The 18,819-nt window shown below is 40.4% G+C and overlaps 1 protein-coding gene across 1 annotated transcript; it reads right to left on the reverse strand.

Moving 5' to 3' along the window:
* Positions 1-834: 834 nt before the first annotated feature.
* On the reverse strand, positions 835-2,348 carry LOC131244120 (uncharacterized). The gene is made up of 4 exons (XM_058243775.1): positions 1,824-2,348; positions 1,356-1,694; positions 1,055-1,298; positions 835-956 (listed from the first exon to the last, which is right to left on the reverse strand). Exons 1-4 carry the CDS (start codon positions 2,346-2,348, stop codon positions 835-837), a joined length of 1,230 nt encoding a protein of 409 aa, XP_058099758.1.
* Positions 2,349-18,819: the final 16,471 nt, after the last annotated feature.

Raw genomic sequence — 18,819 nt, forward strand, 5'->3', positions numbered from 1 at the left:
TGATCCAAATCATTAATATGGTGTACTAGTTCTTAATGATAAAAAATATCATATGATTAGGACTATTGTAGTGCTCCAAACTATTTATAAGATTCACCTCATTTTTCTGATCAAATTATTCATATGAGAGCTCTTTAAAGTGATCCAAACCATTTATATGACAAGCTCCTATTATTATTATGTGATCCAATTAGTTAATATATTTAAGCTAGTCTTCCATATAAGATATTCGTATGATTGGGCCCATTTCAATAATCCAGACTATTCATAAGACTCTGTCCATTTTTTTTTTTTGATCAAATTATTTATATGATTGAGCTCATGAAAATAGCCCAGTGCCTATTCATATGACTAGGCTAGGTCCAAACAAAGTGATCCAAATCGTTCATTTGGTGGGCTAGTTTTCTGAGATCCAAAAACCAATCATATGATTGGGATGATTAATTTTAGTGATTAAAATTGTTTGTGTATGACTCAACATAATTTTTATGATCAAATTGTTGATATGATTGAACTCATTAAAATGATCCAAACGATCCACCCAACCCAGCTTCAACCTGAGGGCCCTCATAAATTCAGGAAGCTTCCTGATGCCCAGCCCGCCTTTTCAGGTTTGGGAAACCCAATCGACTTCCATCCTTTCCAATGCGTACAGCCCAACCCCACAGAAAGTTAGCGAAATGACACTCCAGCATTGAGAGGACGCTAGTCGGAATATGTGTGGTTGCCATGGAGTGCACCAGGATACACCCTAGAACATGCTGAACCAAAACTAATCTCCCAGCCTGGGAGATGCACCGCGCCAGCCAACCATTGATCCGGCCCTCAACCTTATCAATCAGTGCCTGTGAGCTTGTCAAACGCCAGCGGGACTCTCAGATATGTAAGACCAGAGGAGACCTTGGAGACACCAAGGGTTCTTTCAATGGACCTGACCTTGACTAATGGAAGCTTGACTGAGCAGAAAAGAGCACTTTTTTGCAGGTTGATCTTTTGACCGAAGCTCATTGATAAGCGTCAAGCAAAGCCTTGACAACTCTGAGGGAAGGCTGACCTCCATTGATGAAAAAGAGAGTATCGTCGGCGTAGAGAAGATGAGAGACCGTCGGGCAACCCCTCCTAAGCTTGAAAGCAGTCCGAGAGTCCTGCTCCCCCATAAATTTGAGACCCCGGCTAAGAGCTTCCGCCGCTACAATGAATAGACTGGGAGAAAGAGGGTCACCTTGACGAAGCCCTCTAGAAGACTTGAAAAAACATGATGCCTCGCCGGTGATGAGGATCGAGAACCATGCATTGCTCTAGCATCTTTCCACCAAATCAATCCAAGGTCCGCTGAACCCGAACCTTGGTAATACCTGTTTCAAGAACCCCCAGTCCAACCTGTCATAGGCCTTCTCCATGTCCATTTTGAGGATGATATTACCACCCTGCACTTTTCTATCAATTTCCTTGACCAATTCCTGAGCCAAAGCAATACTTTCAGCCATTGACCTTCCTTGAATGAAGGCTCCTTGCTTAGGAGAAATAAGAGAAGGGAGAACCACGCTCAGCCTAGCTGCGATTATACTTGAAATGATCTTATACAGGCAGTTACAAAGGCTTATGGGCTGGAAATCTAAGAATTTATTTGTGGCAGCTGATTTGGGGATCAAACAGATGAGGGATGCAAAGACTGCCCTAGGGAAAGAGTCGCCCTGGAAAATGAAGGAAGCCGCCTTAAGGTCAGGACCAACGATATCCCAACATGCCGAATAGAAACTGATTGGAAAATTGTCTGGCCCAGGGGCACTGTCCCTGGGGATGATCCTCACCGCCTAAAGCACCTGTGGTATCGAAGGGGGGACCATGAGTCGGTCGTTGTCTTCCAGCGAGACTAGGGGTGGAATAACGACAAGAATGATTGGGTCTTCCACGATGTTTTTAGCTGAAAACAGCCCCGCAAAATAGTTGACAACATCATTTTTAATTTCTGCCAAGTCCTCCAGCCTATCTGCAGAGTCCAAAACAATGCTTCTGATAGCTAACCTCCTTTGTTTCTCTTTGGCCAAAGAGTGAAAAAATTTCGTGTTTCTATCGCCCTCTTCAAGCCAACTGATCCTAGCTTTCTGTTTCCAAAAGATTTCTTCCATGAGTTCCAATTTTCTAAGGTTTTCTGTGGCTGAGAATAGCTGGGCTTGACCGTTGCTGTCCAAAGCTGAATCTTGCGATGAATTCTGCAACTGCAACTTTGTGTCTGCAAGAGATCGTTCCGCCTGCTTAATCTGGTCGAAGATGTTACCGAAGACATCCTTATTCCAGGACCTGAGTGCCCTTTTGACATTTTTCAGCTTGAGGAGAAAGTTGAACATGGGGTGCTGAGATTCAGAAGAGTCCTAGGCAGTCCTGACAACGCGCGGAAAATCTGTATGTTGAACCCACATCCGTTGGAACCTGAAAGGCCTTGGCATCGACCTCGACTGACCAGGGAAAATCAGCAAAAGCGGAGCATGGTCAGAGTTGATTCGGGCAAGGTGCTCCACATGGAACAAAGGAAGATGACCAGGCGTCGTTGATCAGGACCCTGTCCAATCTAGCCCAAACTCTAGTAGCTCCTGACTGGTTGTTGCTCCAAGTGAACCTAGGCCCAACAAAACCCGCATCAATCAGGCCAACAGAGTTTATTGCTTCTGCAAACTCCTTTGAACTATAAGTGTCCTGAGGTCTTCTTCTTCTTCTTCTCTCTGAGGCCTCAGAGACGGCATTAAAATCCTCACTGACTGCCCATAGACATTGCAGGGATTTGGAGAGAGAAGACATATCTGCCTAGAAACTTCTTTTGTGGAGTCTGACACAACTAGCGTACACAAAGGAGAGGTTAATAGGAGATTGCAAATTCTGAATATTAACTAAAACAGCCAGGGATTGGGAAGATGAACACAAAACAGAAAGAGAGATGGAGCTATTGAAGAAAACCCATATCTTGCCGCCTTCTTGAGCATTGGAGCAAGAAGAGTGGAATCCGAGCTTAAGCCCGGTGGCAACTCTCCTATCTTCATTAAGCATAGGTTCCAAGATCGCCACGATCTAAGGGTTGTGTGTGTTGATAAGTCTTCTCGCGGATCTAACAGTCCTCAGATTACCAATACCACGAGCGTTCCAAACTAGAATCTAATCCATCAGTTAAACAACTTGAGCACACAGCCCTGCGCTTCAGCCTCCTAAGTCTGGCTTCCCGAACGCCCCTGTGGGAATGGACATGACTCCTATGCTACCTTAGACTTCCACACCCTGATGTAGGGGTGATCTGGATAGAGGCATCATCTAACGACTGATCACTTCCTCATTCACCGCATGTTTGCTTGAAAGGTGTGGGACTACTTTATCAAAGCTCTCCATCCAATCTTAGGTGAAGCTGGATTCTGTTGTGGACCTTCTGTGGTCTTAGCATGGAGGGGTGGGAAAAGCTTTGTGGAGAATGCTTTTTTATAGGAGATGTTTTTAGAATAGGAACTCTTCGCATGTTGTGGTCGTTAGGAAAACTAAATGTAATGTTTGGTTAGGCTTCTTATGTAAAGGCAACTAATCTTACTAATCTCTCATTTGTTTTTCAATTGTAGAGGTGGGTTGTTTTCTTTTGCGCATTTTGTGTGCTTTTAATAAAATTCTCTCGAAAGATTTAAAAAAAAAAAAAGGATGAAAATTAAAATTGAGCCATAGCTAAATTCTTTTGTTGGTTTTAAGTTTTACTTAGGCAAAAAATACAAAATGAAAAACAAGAAGTAAGAACAATAAAAAAAAAAAAAGAAGAAAAGTAAAAAAAATAAGAAGAATCTAAACAAAAGATGGTTCTTGAGCAAGATTTCCAAGTAGATAAAAACTAAATAAGGCCCAAATGCCAAATGTTTTTGTTGGAATGAACTTTTATCATTCAATGAAACTCCATGTACATATTAACTTCCCAATCTCTAAAATAATAGATTATTTGAAAATACCACTTACGAATGGTATTTTTGTTCGAGGCGAAGTAATCTTCATGCTAAGGGTCTTTCCCATTATAGGATGCTCTTGATCTTAGTAAGGTTTGACAGTTTACACATATAGTTAATTACACCCCGTGTTTAAGTTGTCGATATCACTCCAAGTTTCACTGGCCAAAGATAAAGATACAAAATCGTTATCGCCAATATTATCGTCGATAACTAGAAATGCAGGGAAAACAGGGGAAAACGGTGGAATTTTTTAGTGAAACTTTAGGAGATGCCTAAATACACATATCTGCATATTTAGGAATTTTAAAAAAAAATGCAAAAAGAATGCATACATAATAAGTTTCATCCAGCCATCTCATCCCATCCCATCCATCCATCCCATTCCATGTATTCATCCATCTAAGATCCAACCATCTTATCATCCATTCATCTCATCCCATCCATCCATCCATCCATCTATCCAACCATCCCATCCATGCATTCATCCAACCATCCCATGCATCCATCCATAAAAAAAATTTGTGGCTTCAAAGAAGTTTTTAATGGTGGGCATTCAATGACTATTATTTCTTGTGATGTGGTCCACTTGAGACATCAAATTTTTGGGCATTCATATACTTGCCCTACGTGGCGTGAATAGCCCATCATTTGACATAAGGCATCTACATAATGGCTCCAATGTAGTGAGTGGTTGGCATCTCACAAGTATTCCAAGATTCCATCCATAAAGGACCGGTGCCATAAAAAATAAAGAAAAGAAAAAGAAGAAAGAAAGAGAGAAAATAAAATAAAATAAAAAGTGTACATGGTCCAATTAAGACCAATAATAAGCACTCCACGGGAAGCAGTGGGGGATTGAAACTCTTACCGTTAAATACTTCCCATGTCCACTGTGATGTTTATTTGCCTATCATTTGACATAAGGCATCTACATAATGGATCCAATGTAGTGAGTGGTTGGGATCGCTGGGATCTCACAAGTATTCCAAGATTCCATCCATAAAGGATGGGTGCCATAAAAAAATAAAGAAAAGAAAAAGAAAAAAGAAAGAAAGAAAGAAAATAAAATAAAATAAGAAGCGTACATGGTCCAATTAAAGACCAATAATAAACACTCCACAACTTCCCATGTCCACCATGATGTGTATTTGCCATCCAACTTGTTCATAAGGTCACATAGACTCGGATGAAGGGAAAACATAAATATCAATTTAATCTAAAACATCCGTGGCCCCTTAGAAGTTTTCAAGGGTAGGCTTCAATCCCCTCCTTTTTTAGGTCATGCCCTAAAATGATATGTCAAAATGGATGGACGGCATGGATCAAACATATACATCATGGTGGGCCCCATAGATCCCCGAACATGACCTTGTGTCTCCAGCTAGGTCCTAGTGGAAGTACTACCCAATCCACGACTTGGCTGCCACACAGAACTAGTGATGCAGGACAATTAACCACTTGCTCTAAAAGCTCGAACTGTTAGAGCATGGTGAATCGATCCCTTTATCTCATAGCTTAAGTCCCACATCTCATGGGTTAAGAACTCGGCCGAAACCCCCCTCGTGGGCCCCAAATCACATGGGTACCGCCTCACACGAGCCACCCGCCTCTCATGAGTGGGGCTCGCCTCACACAGGCTGCCCACCCTGAGTATGCCCCTGCATCCCACAGGCAACCCCACTCGAGCCTGGTATGAAAATGCCCCTGTATTAATCACCCCCAATGAGGAGTCGAACACAAGACCTCACGCTCTGATACTAATTTTGAAAAGATCGTGGCACCTGCCATCATGTCTAACATATCATCAAGATGCGGTATGGGAAACTAGTACTTGACCGTGATTTTATTGATGGCTCGACTATCCACACACATGCTCCACGTACCATCTTTCTTGGGCGTGAGAAGCACTGACACGGTACACAAACTCATGCTCTTTTGAATGAAACCCTTTTTGAGGAGCTCATCTACTTGCCTCTTCAACTCCGCATGCTCTGTAGGATTCATTCGATAATGAGGAAGGTTTGGTAGAGTTGACCCAGTGATAAGATTAATGGCATGCTGGATGTCCCTCATGGGTGGAAGCTCATCTGGTAAGTCCTTTGGAAATTCATTGTGAAACTCATCCATAATTGGCTTCACCTCAGGGGGTCCCTCTACACTAACTTCAGGTGTAATTTCTCTCGCCACTAATGTGTACACCATCGAATCCACCGTAGTATCTCTCTCAAACTCCTTGGCGTTGATTACATGGAGGGACTTAGGTTGGGATTTCCTCGTATCCCTTGGGTTACCCGACTTCCCTTATTTCTTCTTCGCATTGCTTTTTGGTGGGAGATGAACTAGAGATAATTTTTTGCCTTGATGCGTGAATAAACATACATTTGAGCGGCCGTATATCGTCACATCGTGGTCAAATAGCCAAGGTCATTCCAAAATGATGTGTCCAACATCCATGGGTAAGACGTCTCACCACAATGAATCTGAATAAGATCCAAAATTAACGGGTACGAGACATCGCTAGGTAACAGGGATGGAAGATGCATCCACCCATGACACTTTGTAGGGCTGAGGGTGTGGTTCAGGTTTCAACCCCAAACGGGACAAAGTGCTAGTGGAGACCACATTGGTACAACTATCACTATCGACGATCACCTTGCAATTCTTCTTTCCACATTTTGCATAGGTATAAAATATCGTAGTCCGATGCCAATCATCATTCTCCTTAGCATTAGTCAAGGCATACCTGATTATTGCAAGTGGTGTGGTCTCTTTTTCATCTACTTCGTCATCGCACAATTGATATTGGGCTGATAAAATTCTTCTTCAAAATTGCCGTGTTCATCTCCTTCTTTCTCACCATCGTCAATCACCAAGGTTTTGTTCCTATCTTTTGATGGACATTGATGCGTAAAGTGACCAATCCCATGGCAATTGAAGCATTGCGTTTGCTCACCTCCCTTAGAGCTAGCACTCGCTATCCCCTTTCCTTTGATATCTCTAGGGTTGGGTTGGGACCCAATTTGGGGCCTAGACTGACTCCCAATTTTAGGCTTATCCCCTTGAGGGTAAGTCTTGACACTTGGATCCCGAGACTCATAACGCTTACCAACTGGTGCTTTGAGGAATGTTCAATGTCTTACACTACTTGGTACATGTGCTCCAATGTACCAACATCACGAGAATAAAGTTCTCGTTGGATATCAAATCGGAGGCCCATATTGAATCTGGACAATGTAACCATAGGGTCGTCCTCAATGTCACATTGCATCATGTACTCCTCAAACTTAGCGATGTAATTTGGAACGGTCAGGGATCCCTGGCGCAAAGCCTGCCACTGGTCTAGGAGCCTCTGACAATAAGAAAGAGGGAGATACTTTTCTTTAAGGATCTCTTTCATCTTGGCCTAGTGCACAACTGTGGGCTCTCCTTTCCTTTCAATTTTACGCTCCATGTTGGTCCAAAAAAGTTTGGCCTGGCCCACTAACTTCATCTTGGCAAATCTCACTCGACGGGCATAAAACATATTATACCACTCAAAATAGTGGTCCATGTCTGCAAACCAATCAAGGAATGCTTTGGAGTCCAAGCGACCATCAAAATTGGGGGCGTCAACTTTTACATCTTTCAAGACTTGTGCATCTGGATCATAACGATCATAACGCTCCTCACGTGGTGGTGGCACATGTGCTCGACCACGGCCAATGCCTTGGCCACAATCATGCTCCTGCCTATCAACATGATTTCCAGCCTGTGATTGAACGTTCTCCCCAGTGTCGAGGTTTGCCTATAAGGAGGCTCCAAGTTGATTGACATGTGCATTGGTCGCGGTTAATTGAGTGCCAGTGGTTCTATTGTGCGCTTCAATGGTCGTCAGACGGTTATCGATAGCATTAAGCGCCTCGGCAATCTGCTCTAGATTCATAGTGGGATGTAGACCAAAACCACGTCCTGAACGAGTGGGCATACAGAAGGAAACTCTAAAAGGAAACCCTAGATGTGACTCTAACCTAGATGTGACACAAAAATCCTATATGGCCTAGATCTATATGGGGACTCAATAAAACCTAGAAAAAGTGCTGACTAAACAAAAAATGTCCCCTTCGTAGAGCCGGTCACAAATTGGGTAAAGGGGTTCTCCCACTTCGAGTGTGCCCCTGCATCCCACAGGCAACTCCACTCGAGCCTGAATCACATGGGTACCGCCTCACACGAGCCACCCGCCTCTCACCAGCCACTCGCCTCACATGGGCCGCCCACCCTGAGTGTGTCCCTGCATCCCGCAGGCTACCCCACTCGAGCCGGCCGAACGCCCCTCGTGGGCCCCAAATCACATGGGTACCGCCTCACACGAGCCACCTACCTCACACGAGTGGGGCCCGCCTCTCACGGGCCACCCTCCCTGAGTGTCCCTACATCCCACAGGCTACCCCACTCGATCCCGGTGTGAAAATGCCGCTGCATTAATCACCCCTGGTAAAGAGTCTTGAACCCGAGACCTCCCGGTCTGATACCAATTTGATGCAGGACAATTAACCATTTGCTCTAAAAGCTCGGAACTGTTAGAGCATGGCGAATCAATCCCTTTATCTCATAGCCCAAGCCCCACATCTCATGGGTTAGGACCTCGGCCGAACCCCCCTCGTGGGCCCCAAATCACATGGGTAACGCCTCACACGAGCCACCCACCTCACACGGGCCGCCCACCCCAAGTGTGTCCCTGCATCCCACAGGCTACCCCACTCGAGCCCGGTGTGAGAATGCCTTTGCCCTGCATTAACTAGCCATCAGGTGGGACCCCTCACCATAGAGGCCACCTCGACATATGCATTGTATATCCAAGCCATCCATTTGTTTTGCTAGCATGTTTTAAGGCATGTTCCCAAAATTAAAGCAGATACAAATTTCAAGAGGAACGCCCACCCAGTGTTTTAAGTATCGTCGATATCGGTCAATATATCCCACGATATATCTTGTATCCCACCCGTGCGATACGAAACACATAAGTATTAGGATATATCCCACATGTTTGATCTAGTGAGCATTTTCAATTTTGAATCCGTTTTGTTTTTTTTTTTTTTTTTTTTGTAAATCATGTTAAATCAGTGTCAAATTATTATAAATCCATGATTTTTCATGTTTTACATGAAAAATCATGGATTGAGAGCTTTGATTTTGAGATTTGGAGGAGATGAGCCAAGTTGTGGAAAATTGAAAAAAATTAAAAAATCCAATTTCTCGCAAACCGGTTGCAATATGTGTCCAAACATAAAATGAAACATGTATGTAACCTGATCTAGTGATTCTTCTTTTGCTTTCGAATGTATTGCTTGTGTTTCCACACATCTTACATTTATAAATAATATGAATAGACTTTGAATATACTTGCATCAATTCAGTTATACAACGCATAGATTAGGACCCCATACAAAGAAAACCTATTATGTGCACTTGTTTCCTAGTGTTTCCAACAACAACGATACATTACGCGATATAACTGATATATCCCATGTGATAACTGATACGTATCTGTATCCCAAGGGTGTGATACGTAATGCGATACGGATATTTCAAACACTATGCCACAATTAAAAACTTCCTACGGTCCACTGGAAAAATAGATGGATGACGTGGATAATGAACACATTGAGGTGGGCCCTATGATCAGGGTCCCACCCCACATCGATTGTTCCAGGGTCACAGTGGACGCAGATGGTTCTAGGGTCACAGTGAAGTGGCAGACCAAACACGACTTAGTGTCTCACCCAATCCAATGTAGTGGTTGGGACCTTGACTGTGGGGCCCACCTCGATGCATGCATTGTATATATAGGTCGCCCATCCATCTGTTTTGCTAACTTGTTTTTAGGCATGTTCCCAAAATTGAAGCAGATACAAATTTCAGGTGGAAGGCCCACCATTAACAACTTCCTAGGGTCCATTAGAAAAATAGATGGACAACATGGATATAAAATGAATACATTGATGTGGGCCCTATGATCAGGGTCCCATCCCACGTAGATGGTTCCGGGGCCGAAAAGTTATTTTTCCTTTTTATTTTTTATTTTTACATATTTACGTTGTTGCGATTTTGTTGCCGAAAACCCATTTTATCGTGGAAAAAAAAAATCATCGAATTTTCCATGACATTTGGAAGATATACGATATTAGTAGGTTTTGGTGTCGCTGGTGTGGCGACACCGAAATTATCGGCGATAGCATCAAATTTTCGTCGACAATTGAAACACTGATTACACCCTAAGCACACAATACACATCTTCACTAAATGTCGAATATCATTCACCTCCAATAAAAGGATAGTCAAATCCATATTCATGGATGAGCCTACCCCAATCGCCTTTTCTCCTTTTACTTAGATATAAGGATTCGAAAGATGTGAGGTTTCACTTCCCAAAACTCGTCACGAGTTTAGGCGAACGGCTTTGATCATGGGTTTGCTCCCCACAGACACGAGTTTGATTCCCCTCCTCGTGGATTACTCGTCACGAGTTTGGGCAAACGGCTTTCGTCGTGGGTTTGCTCCCCACAAACACAAGTTCAATTCCTCTCCCAGTGGATTACCCATCATGAGTTTGGGTAAATGGCTTTGGTCACGGGTTTGCTCCCCATAGACACGAGTTAGATTCCCCTCCCAGTGGATTACTTGAGTTTGGGCGAACGGCTTTGATCATGGGTTTGCTCCCCATAGACACGAGTTTGATTCCCCTCCCTGTGGATTACTCGTCACGAGTTTGGGCAAACGGCTTTGGTCGTGGGTTTGCTCCCCACAAACACAAGTTCAATTCCTCTCCCCGTGGATTACCCATCATGAGTTTGGGCAAATGGCTTTGGTCATGGGTTTGCTCCCCATGGACACGAGTTAGATTCCCCTCCTAGTGGCTTTGGTCATGGGTATGCTCCCCATAGACACGAGTTAGATTCCCCTCCCAGTGGATTACTTGAGTTTGGGCGAATGACTTTGGTCGTGGGTTTGCTCCCTATAGACACGTTCGATTCCCCTCCCCGTGGATTACCCAATGCACGTGGTTGGTGGGTGATTGCGTGCATCCGTAGGGAATGGTCTCGCCTTAAAGGGGCGGGGACACCCTGTTGTTAAAAACTTCCCAAATTTAGAAGGTGTTTGTCATTGTTGCTATAACAAAATTAGAAGGGTAAGAATGACTACAAAAGAGAGAAAAGAGACGACTTGAAAAAGGAAAAATGAGAGAAATTTGGGGCGGGCTTTAGCGTCCGGGGACACCCTGTTATTAAAAACTTCCCAAATTTAGAAGGTGTTTGTCATTGTTGCTATAACAAAATTAGAAGGGCAAGAATGACTACAAAAGAGAGAAAAGAGACGACTTGAAAAAGGAAAAATGAGAGAAATTTGGGGCGGGCTTTAGCGTCCAATGTCGTTACCATTGCTATTTTGTCTCTAGTATGAAGTGAGCCTTTTGGAATCTTCAACTATTGACCAAGGTGATAAGAAGGAAGAAAAAAAGAGAGAAAAGAAGAAATGGAGAAAAAAGAAAGAGAAAGGATGAGCTTGCTCACCGTAATCGGGGGCAGGGGTATTTCCCCATGTCGTTACCATTACGATTTTATGCTTTAGTGTGAAGTGAGCCTTTTGGATCTTCCGCTATTGGAAAGTGTATCGAATAAAAAGAAAAAGGGAGTAACAAAATGAAGTGAAAAGAATGATAAAAAAAAGGTGCATTAGTATTAAAACACCTTAAGTGCATCAGGGAAAGTTTTTTTTTTGAAAAAAAAAAAATTAAAATCCTCACATTTGGAGACTCCTGAAATCTTAACTCTCAATTTCATTATCAATCTTCATTGACGAAAGGGTTGGGGTAAGGTCCTTCATTTTTTTTGGACTAAGAAAAATCACACACCACTTTACACAAGGGTTGATTAGCCGTGGAATCAAAGTAATAACCGTCGATCCTTAATTAGGATTAAGACAAATAAGAACAGTTAGACTCTTACCCAAAGATGAAGCTAGGCCCGGATAAGGACACTACTTGGATTAGGAAGTTACTCATAACAAAATGTTTTTTCTAGTTGATAAAAAATGTGCATTAGTATTAAAACACCTTAAGTGTATCAGGGGATTTTTTATTTTATTTTTTATTTTTTTATTTTTTTTATTTTTATTTTTTTAATTTTAAATCCTCACATTTGGAGACTCTTGAATTCTTAACTCTCAATTTCATTATCTATCTTCATTGACAAAAGGGTTGGGGTAAGGTCCTTCATTTTTATCGGACTATCTTCAATAGGAAAAATCACACACCACTTTACACAAGACTTGATTAGCCGTGGAATCAAAAATAATAACCGTCGATCCTTAATTAGGATTAAGACAAATAAGAACGGTCAGACTCTTACCCAAAAATGAAGCTAGGCTCGGATAAGGACACTACTTGGATTAGGAGGTTACTCATAACAAAATGTTGTTCTAGTTGAAAATATTAGGTCCTCATTTAAATAGAAAATTTTTATGTATCATCTACAAAAGGATTCTGTGCTAGAGTCAAACACTGGGGAAATTTGAACAATTAAGAAATAAATTAATAAGAAAAATACCAAAAGACGATCTACTCTGAAATAAAATCAATACATCAAAAGCCTTTGATCCTTGTATTCCAATCTAAACTTCTATTGTCAAAGTGACTAGGGGAAAACATTACAATTCGAGTAAGAGGATAATGGTATCTATCAATAGTGGATTAAATGGGCAAATCTAGATCAAATTAGTTAAAACCTTACTAGTAGCATAAGCATAAACATTCAGAGTCCACGTATGGGTAGATATTATCTTATATAAAAATGTCTTACTCCAAGTATGGGTAGCATAAGCATAAACATTCAGAGTCCACGTATGGGTAGATATTATCTTATATAAAAATGTCTTACTCCAAGTATTGCCTAGAATGTCAAACAAGGGAGAATGCTAATTGCCCAAAATTTGAAAAGAATTTATTGGATTTACCTTAAAAAGAAAGGAAAAAAAAAAAAAAACACAAAGTTCAAATAGAAAAAAAGAATTAAAAAGAGATGAAAAAAATAATAAAGGGGATTGGAATACTATCCAAAGAAAATCAGTAATATGGGTCTAGGTGAGCAAATGATTGAACTCCCTCACAAGCTACCATATTCAAATATGATAGATAATTTAAGCTTATAACAATCACGTAACCCTTACATTTTCCCCTCTCAAAACCAGTGTTTTAAATATCGATGATATCGGCTGATATATCCCACGATATTTCATGTATCCCACTTATGCGATACGAAACACGCAAGTAGTGGGATATATCCCACATGTATGATCTAGTGAACACTTTTTTTTTCTTCAATCCTTTTTTTTTTTTTTTTGTAAATCATGTTAAATTAGTGTCAAATTGTTACAAATCCAGATTAGGAGCTTCGATTTTGAGATTTGGAGAAGGACCGAGTTGTGGAAAATTGAAAAAAATTAATTTTTTTCCAATTTCTTGCAAATTGGTTGCAATCTTGTGTCCAAGCATAAAATAAAAAATGCATGTAACCTGATTTAGTGATTCTACGTTTGCTTTTGAATGTATTGCTTGTGTTTCCACACGTCTTCTTACATTTATAAATTATATGAATAAACTTTGAATATACTTGCATCAATTCAGTTAGACAATGCATAAATTAGGACCCTATACAAAGAAAACCTATTATATGCACTCATGTTTTTTTTTTTTTTTTGTAATATTTTGATTTGTAAGTGTGTATTGATGTCTTTTTTTAACAATCATTGAAATTTCATTGAAAAATTCGACCAATTTCCAATGTTTCCCCATGTTTACAACATTAGCGATACATTACGCGATACAACCGATATATCCCATGTGATAACCGATACATATCCGTATGCCAAGGGTGCAATACGTAACGTGATACCGATATTTCGAACACTGCTTAAAACCACTCCCTAATCTCCATTGTAGATGAGGGAAATGTTCATGCAACAATCAGTTCCATCAAAAGGAGCAACACCCCTCTACTACCCCAAAGTCTCTAATCCAACTTGTCATTTCTTCTTCTCTCTCTCTTTTTGAAACCCTCAATCAAGGGAGCTAGAAAGCTTCAAGGCCTTCTCGTTGATTGGCATAATAGTTCATGCCAATCCATTAACACCCAGAGAGGCGGTCTCTTCTTTGGAAAGATGATTCTAAATAGAAAACAAGCCAATAGCTCTATCTTTATCATTCGGGAGAAAGTATTCTCAACAAGATACCCGGAAGGCTTATCCTTGTCCAGATTGTTCTTGCTAGCATTCTCATTCACAATTTCATGGTCTTCCCCATTTCAACATACTTATCAAGCTAATAGAGAAGAATATCAGTAATTTCATGGTCTTCCCCATTTCAACATAATTATCAAGCTAATAGAGAAGACTGTCAGTAATTTCTTGTAGCCAGTATGTTTAGTCAAAAGCAAAGTAAGCTTGGTGAATTGGGATATGGGTTGCCCGCCAAAATTGGTCTTTTAAGTTCTCCTCTATTCCATTTCTAGTCATTGTTGGTTCCATAGTCCATCTTTTCCTTAAATATACAATATTCTCTACCGTTTTTTTGCTTGCCCATCAGAAGATGTTTAAATGTTTGAAGGTTCTAATCAAACATAAAGGATTTCCTACCACTTGTAAGTTTAAGATGACCCAAGTTATAATGATAAAATGTGTCATGGGGGAAGACTATCAGAAATTTCTTATAGCCAACATGTGAAGTCAAAAGCAAAGCAAGCATGTGAAGTCAAAAGGGCAAGCCTGGTGAATTGGGATATGTGTTACCTGCCAAAATTGGTCTTAACGTTGGTAGGCAGTATCTTTCAAATCTCCTCTATTTCATTTCTAGTAATTGGTCTAAACTTGTAAGTTTAAGATGGCCCAAGTTATAATGATAAAATGTGTCATGGGGGAAGACTATCAGAAATGTCTTACATCCAACATGTGAAGTCAAAAGCAAAGCAAGCCTGGTGAATTGGGATATGTGTTACCTGCCAAAACTGGTCTAAACATTGGTAGGCATTATCTTTCAAATCTCCTCTATTTCATTCCTAGTAATTGTTGGTTCCATAGTCCATCTTTTCCTTAAATACACAATCTTCTCTTCCGTTTTTCTGCTTGCCCATCAGAAGATGTTTAAATGTTTGAAGGTTCTAATCAAACATAAAGGATTTCCTACTACTTGTAAGTTTAAGATGGCCCAAGTTATAATGTTTAAAGGTTCCAGTGTTTTGAATTTCGACGATATCGGCTAATATATCCCACGATATATCTTGTATCCCGCCTATGCGATACAAAATGCACAAGTAGTGGGATATATCCCACATGTTTGATCCGGTGAACATTTTTTTTTTGTTCAATACTTTTTCCTGTAAATTATGTTAAATAAGTGTCAAATTGTTACAAATCCATGATTTTACATGAAAAATCATGGATTGGGAGCTTCGATTTTGAGATTCGGAGGAGAAGGACCAAGTTGCGGAAAATTGAAAAAAATCAAAATCAAACATGTATGTAACCTAATCTAGTGCTTCTTCTTTTGCTTTTGAATGTATTGCTTGTGTTTCTACACGTCTTCTTACATTTATAAATTATATGAATAGACTTTGAATATACTTGCATTAATTCAATTAGACAATTCATAGATTAGGACCCCATACAAAGAAAACCTATTATGTGCACTTGATTTTTATAATGTTTTGATTTGTAAGTGTATATTGATGTCTTTTTTAACAATCACTGAAATTTCATTGAAAAATTTGACCAATTTCAAATGTTTCCCCATGTTTCCAACAACAACGATACATCACGCGATACAACCGATATATCCTATGTGATAACCGATACGTAACGCGATACCAATACTTCGAACGCTGGAAGGTTCTAATCCAACAAAAAAGATTTCCTATTACTTGTAAGTCTAAGGGGGTGTTTGTTTTTTTTATTTACATGTAATTACAGGTAAATAGGTAATGATTATTTACCCATGTAATTACAACATCAATTTCGAGGTTGACATTGACAGTGAGCTTGTTTGAAAGCTTCCTATTTCAGAGCAACGAATTCGTAGAATTTCCACATATAAAAATCGTGGGGGCCACCTCGATGTTTGTATCATATCCATGCCGCCCATCTATTCTAACAACTCATTTTAGGGCATGAGCCAAAAACTGAGGCAGATCTAAAGCTCAAGTGGACCACACCATAGGAAATGGTGGGAATTGAACGCCTAATGTTAAGAACTTCTTGGGGGCCATAAAAGTTTTGGATCAAGTTGATACTTGTGTATACCCTTCATACATGTTAGTGTGATCTTATGAACGGGTTGGATGATAGTTATACATTCCTGTGGGCCCTACAAAAGTTTCAATTTTGAATGGTGGACATCATTGACTCCCTTGTTTCATGTGATGTGGTCCACTTGGGATTCCAATCTACCTCATTTTTGGGCTCATCCCTATAATGAGATGGTAAAATAGATGGACGGTGTAGATCACATATATACATCACTACCGGACCCACGAATTTTGACAATGCCAAAGCCCTTTTTGATTTCATGATTCATGGCGTTATTTTCGAGGCGGAATTACTGAGGGATTTCCCTCTTAAACAAACACCCTTCACAAATAATTATTGACTATTTACTAGTATTTACGTATGTAATTGAAAAAACAAACACCCCCTAAGATAGACCAGCATGTGAAGTCAAAAGCAAAGCAAGCCTGGTGAATTGGGATGTGTTGCCCGCCAAAATTGGTATTGTATTTCAGGTTCTCCTCTATTCCATTTCTAATCATTGTTGGTTCCATAGTCCATCTTTTCCTTAAATATACAATCTTCTCTACCCTTTTTTCCGCTTGCTCATCAGAGGATATGTGTAAATGCTTGAAGATTCTAATCCAACATGATTTCCTACTACTTGTAAGTCCAAAATGGTCCAAGTTATAATGATGAAAGGTGTCATGGGGGATCATATTGGTTATCCGTCTGGCATGCGTTCTTTATATAAACGGTAGATGTTTAAATGTATGAAGGTTCTAATCCAACAAAAAGGATTTCCTACTAGTTAAGAAATTAGGTTCGGTTACCTGAGTTAGTGTTGGGTCATATTAGTAGACCTACTTAAATTCTGGTCGGTCTAGTTGGGTAAATTTAATAGTGAACCATCATGATTTTTGGGTTCATTGGTAAAGATGAGGCCCAAGGGATGGGGGTGGATCTCATGAAAGTTAGACCCACATGGTACTCGATTAGTAGAAGTGATATGCTGCTTACACACTTAGTGAAAAAAATCCTTAGCAATTTCATTAGGTGAGCACACCTGCAAAAAAAAATTTGGCCTATAAAATCATTAGGTGGGCCCATCATAGAAAACAATGGACAACCAACCCTAGACAAAAATGTAAATTCACGTGTTGGTGCATGTGCCAATTAGATCGGCCTGATTATTTGGGTGCTTAAATTCGGGGGCATGTTTGATGCTATAAATAAACCCATTCGGTGAGCACACCTGCACAAAAAAAAATTGGCCTGTAAAATCATTAGGTGGGCCCATCATAGAAAACAATGGACAACCAACCCTAGACAAAAATGTAAATTCACATGTTGGTGCATGTGCCAATTAGATCGGCCTGATTATTTGGGTGCTTAAATTTGGGGGCATGTTTGATGCTATAAATAAACCCATTCGGGCCAACATCACCCTATGTGTGGATCTATAACACTTGCATGTGAAGGTGGATTTAAAAAACAAAAGGGAGATTGATAACACCAAGAATCTGTACTTGTCTTGCCTAGGATTTTGTACTTGTCTTGCCTCGGGTAACCTTACCCAGATCTAGTCCGGTTGGGTTAGGTTGTCAAGGTGAGCGGTTTTGTTTGGGTTGAAAAAAGCTAACATGATTTGAATTCGGGTTGGGTTCATGTTGAGCAAATTGGGGTTAGGTTGGGAGTAATCATAATCGAGTTGAGGTTGGGTCAAGTATGAAGGACTTTGGGTTGGGTTCAGGTTGGGTGCATTGGGTTAGAGTTCAGGTTAGGTCAGGTTGCAAGTTTTGGGTAAATGAGGGCCTTTTAGTAATTTTACTAGCCGAAAAGTACTCTACCATTCTTTGAAAAGGTAGAGGCATAGGTGAGTTCTCAATCCGGTTGTTCTATGACATTGTTTGTCAATGGATGTGTGGTTTATTTCACTTACCTTCATTTGGTAGGCCAGTTATCCTCGAGTAGTTTATTTCACTTACCTTCATTCTTTGAAAAGGTAGAGGCATAGGTGAGTTCTCAGTCCGGTTGTTCTATGACCAATGGATTGGTGGTTTATTTCACTTACCTTCATTGTTTGTCAATGGATGTGTGGCTTATTTTACTTACCTTCATTTAGTCGGTCATTCTATGACATTGTTTGTCAATGGGTGTGTGGTTTATTTCACTTACTTCACCACTGGCATTTCCTCTAATAGAGAATTGCATGGGTTGTTTATTGCTTCTACTCGATTGGCTGTAATCAACAATTTACCCTAACTTGCTGGAAGATCATCAAGCTAATGTGCCTCACATGGTATATTATTAATCTGTTTGAGGATGCGGAACAATGTCTTATATTGTATTGTCCCACTACCCCATCAAAATCATCATGTTATTGCTTGTAGACCCATTTTCGAAGGGGTTTGTGCATTTGGGAGTGTTGTTGGGCGTGAATTGGAATCTAATTCAAGCTTCTTGTTTTGAAAACATACCCAAAGACCCTGTAATTCGAATTCACTTCAATTCTAATTCATATGGATTCCAATGCATATCAAATGCACGCTCTCAAATG

This window comes from Magnolia sinica, chromosome 4 (assembly GCF_029962835.1).
Source record: "Magnolia sinica isolate HGM2019 chromosome 4, MsV1, whole genome shotgun sequence".
In the NCBI taxonomy this organism is placed as follows: domain Eukaryota; kingdom Viridiplantae; phylum Streptophyta; class Magnoliopsida; order Magnoliales; family Magnoliaceae; genus Magnolia; species Magnolia sinica.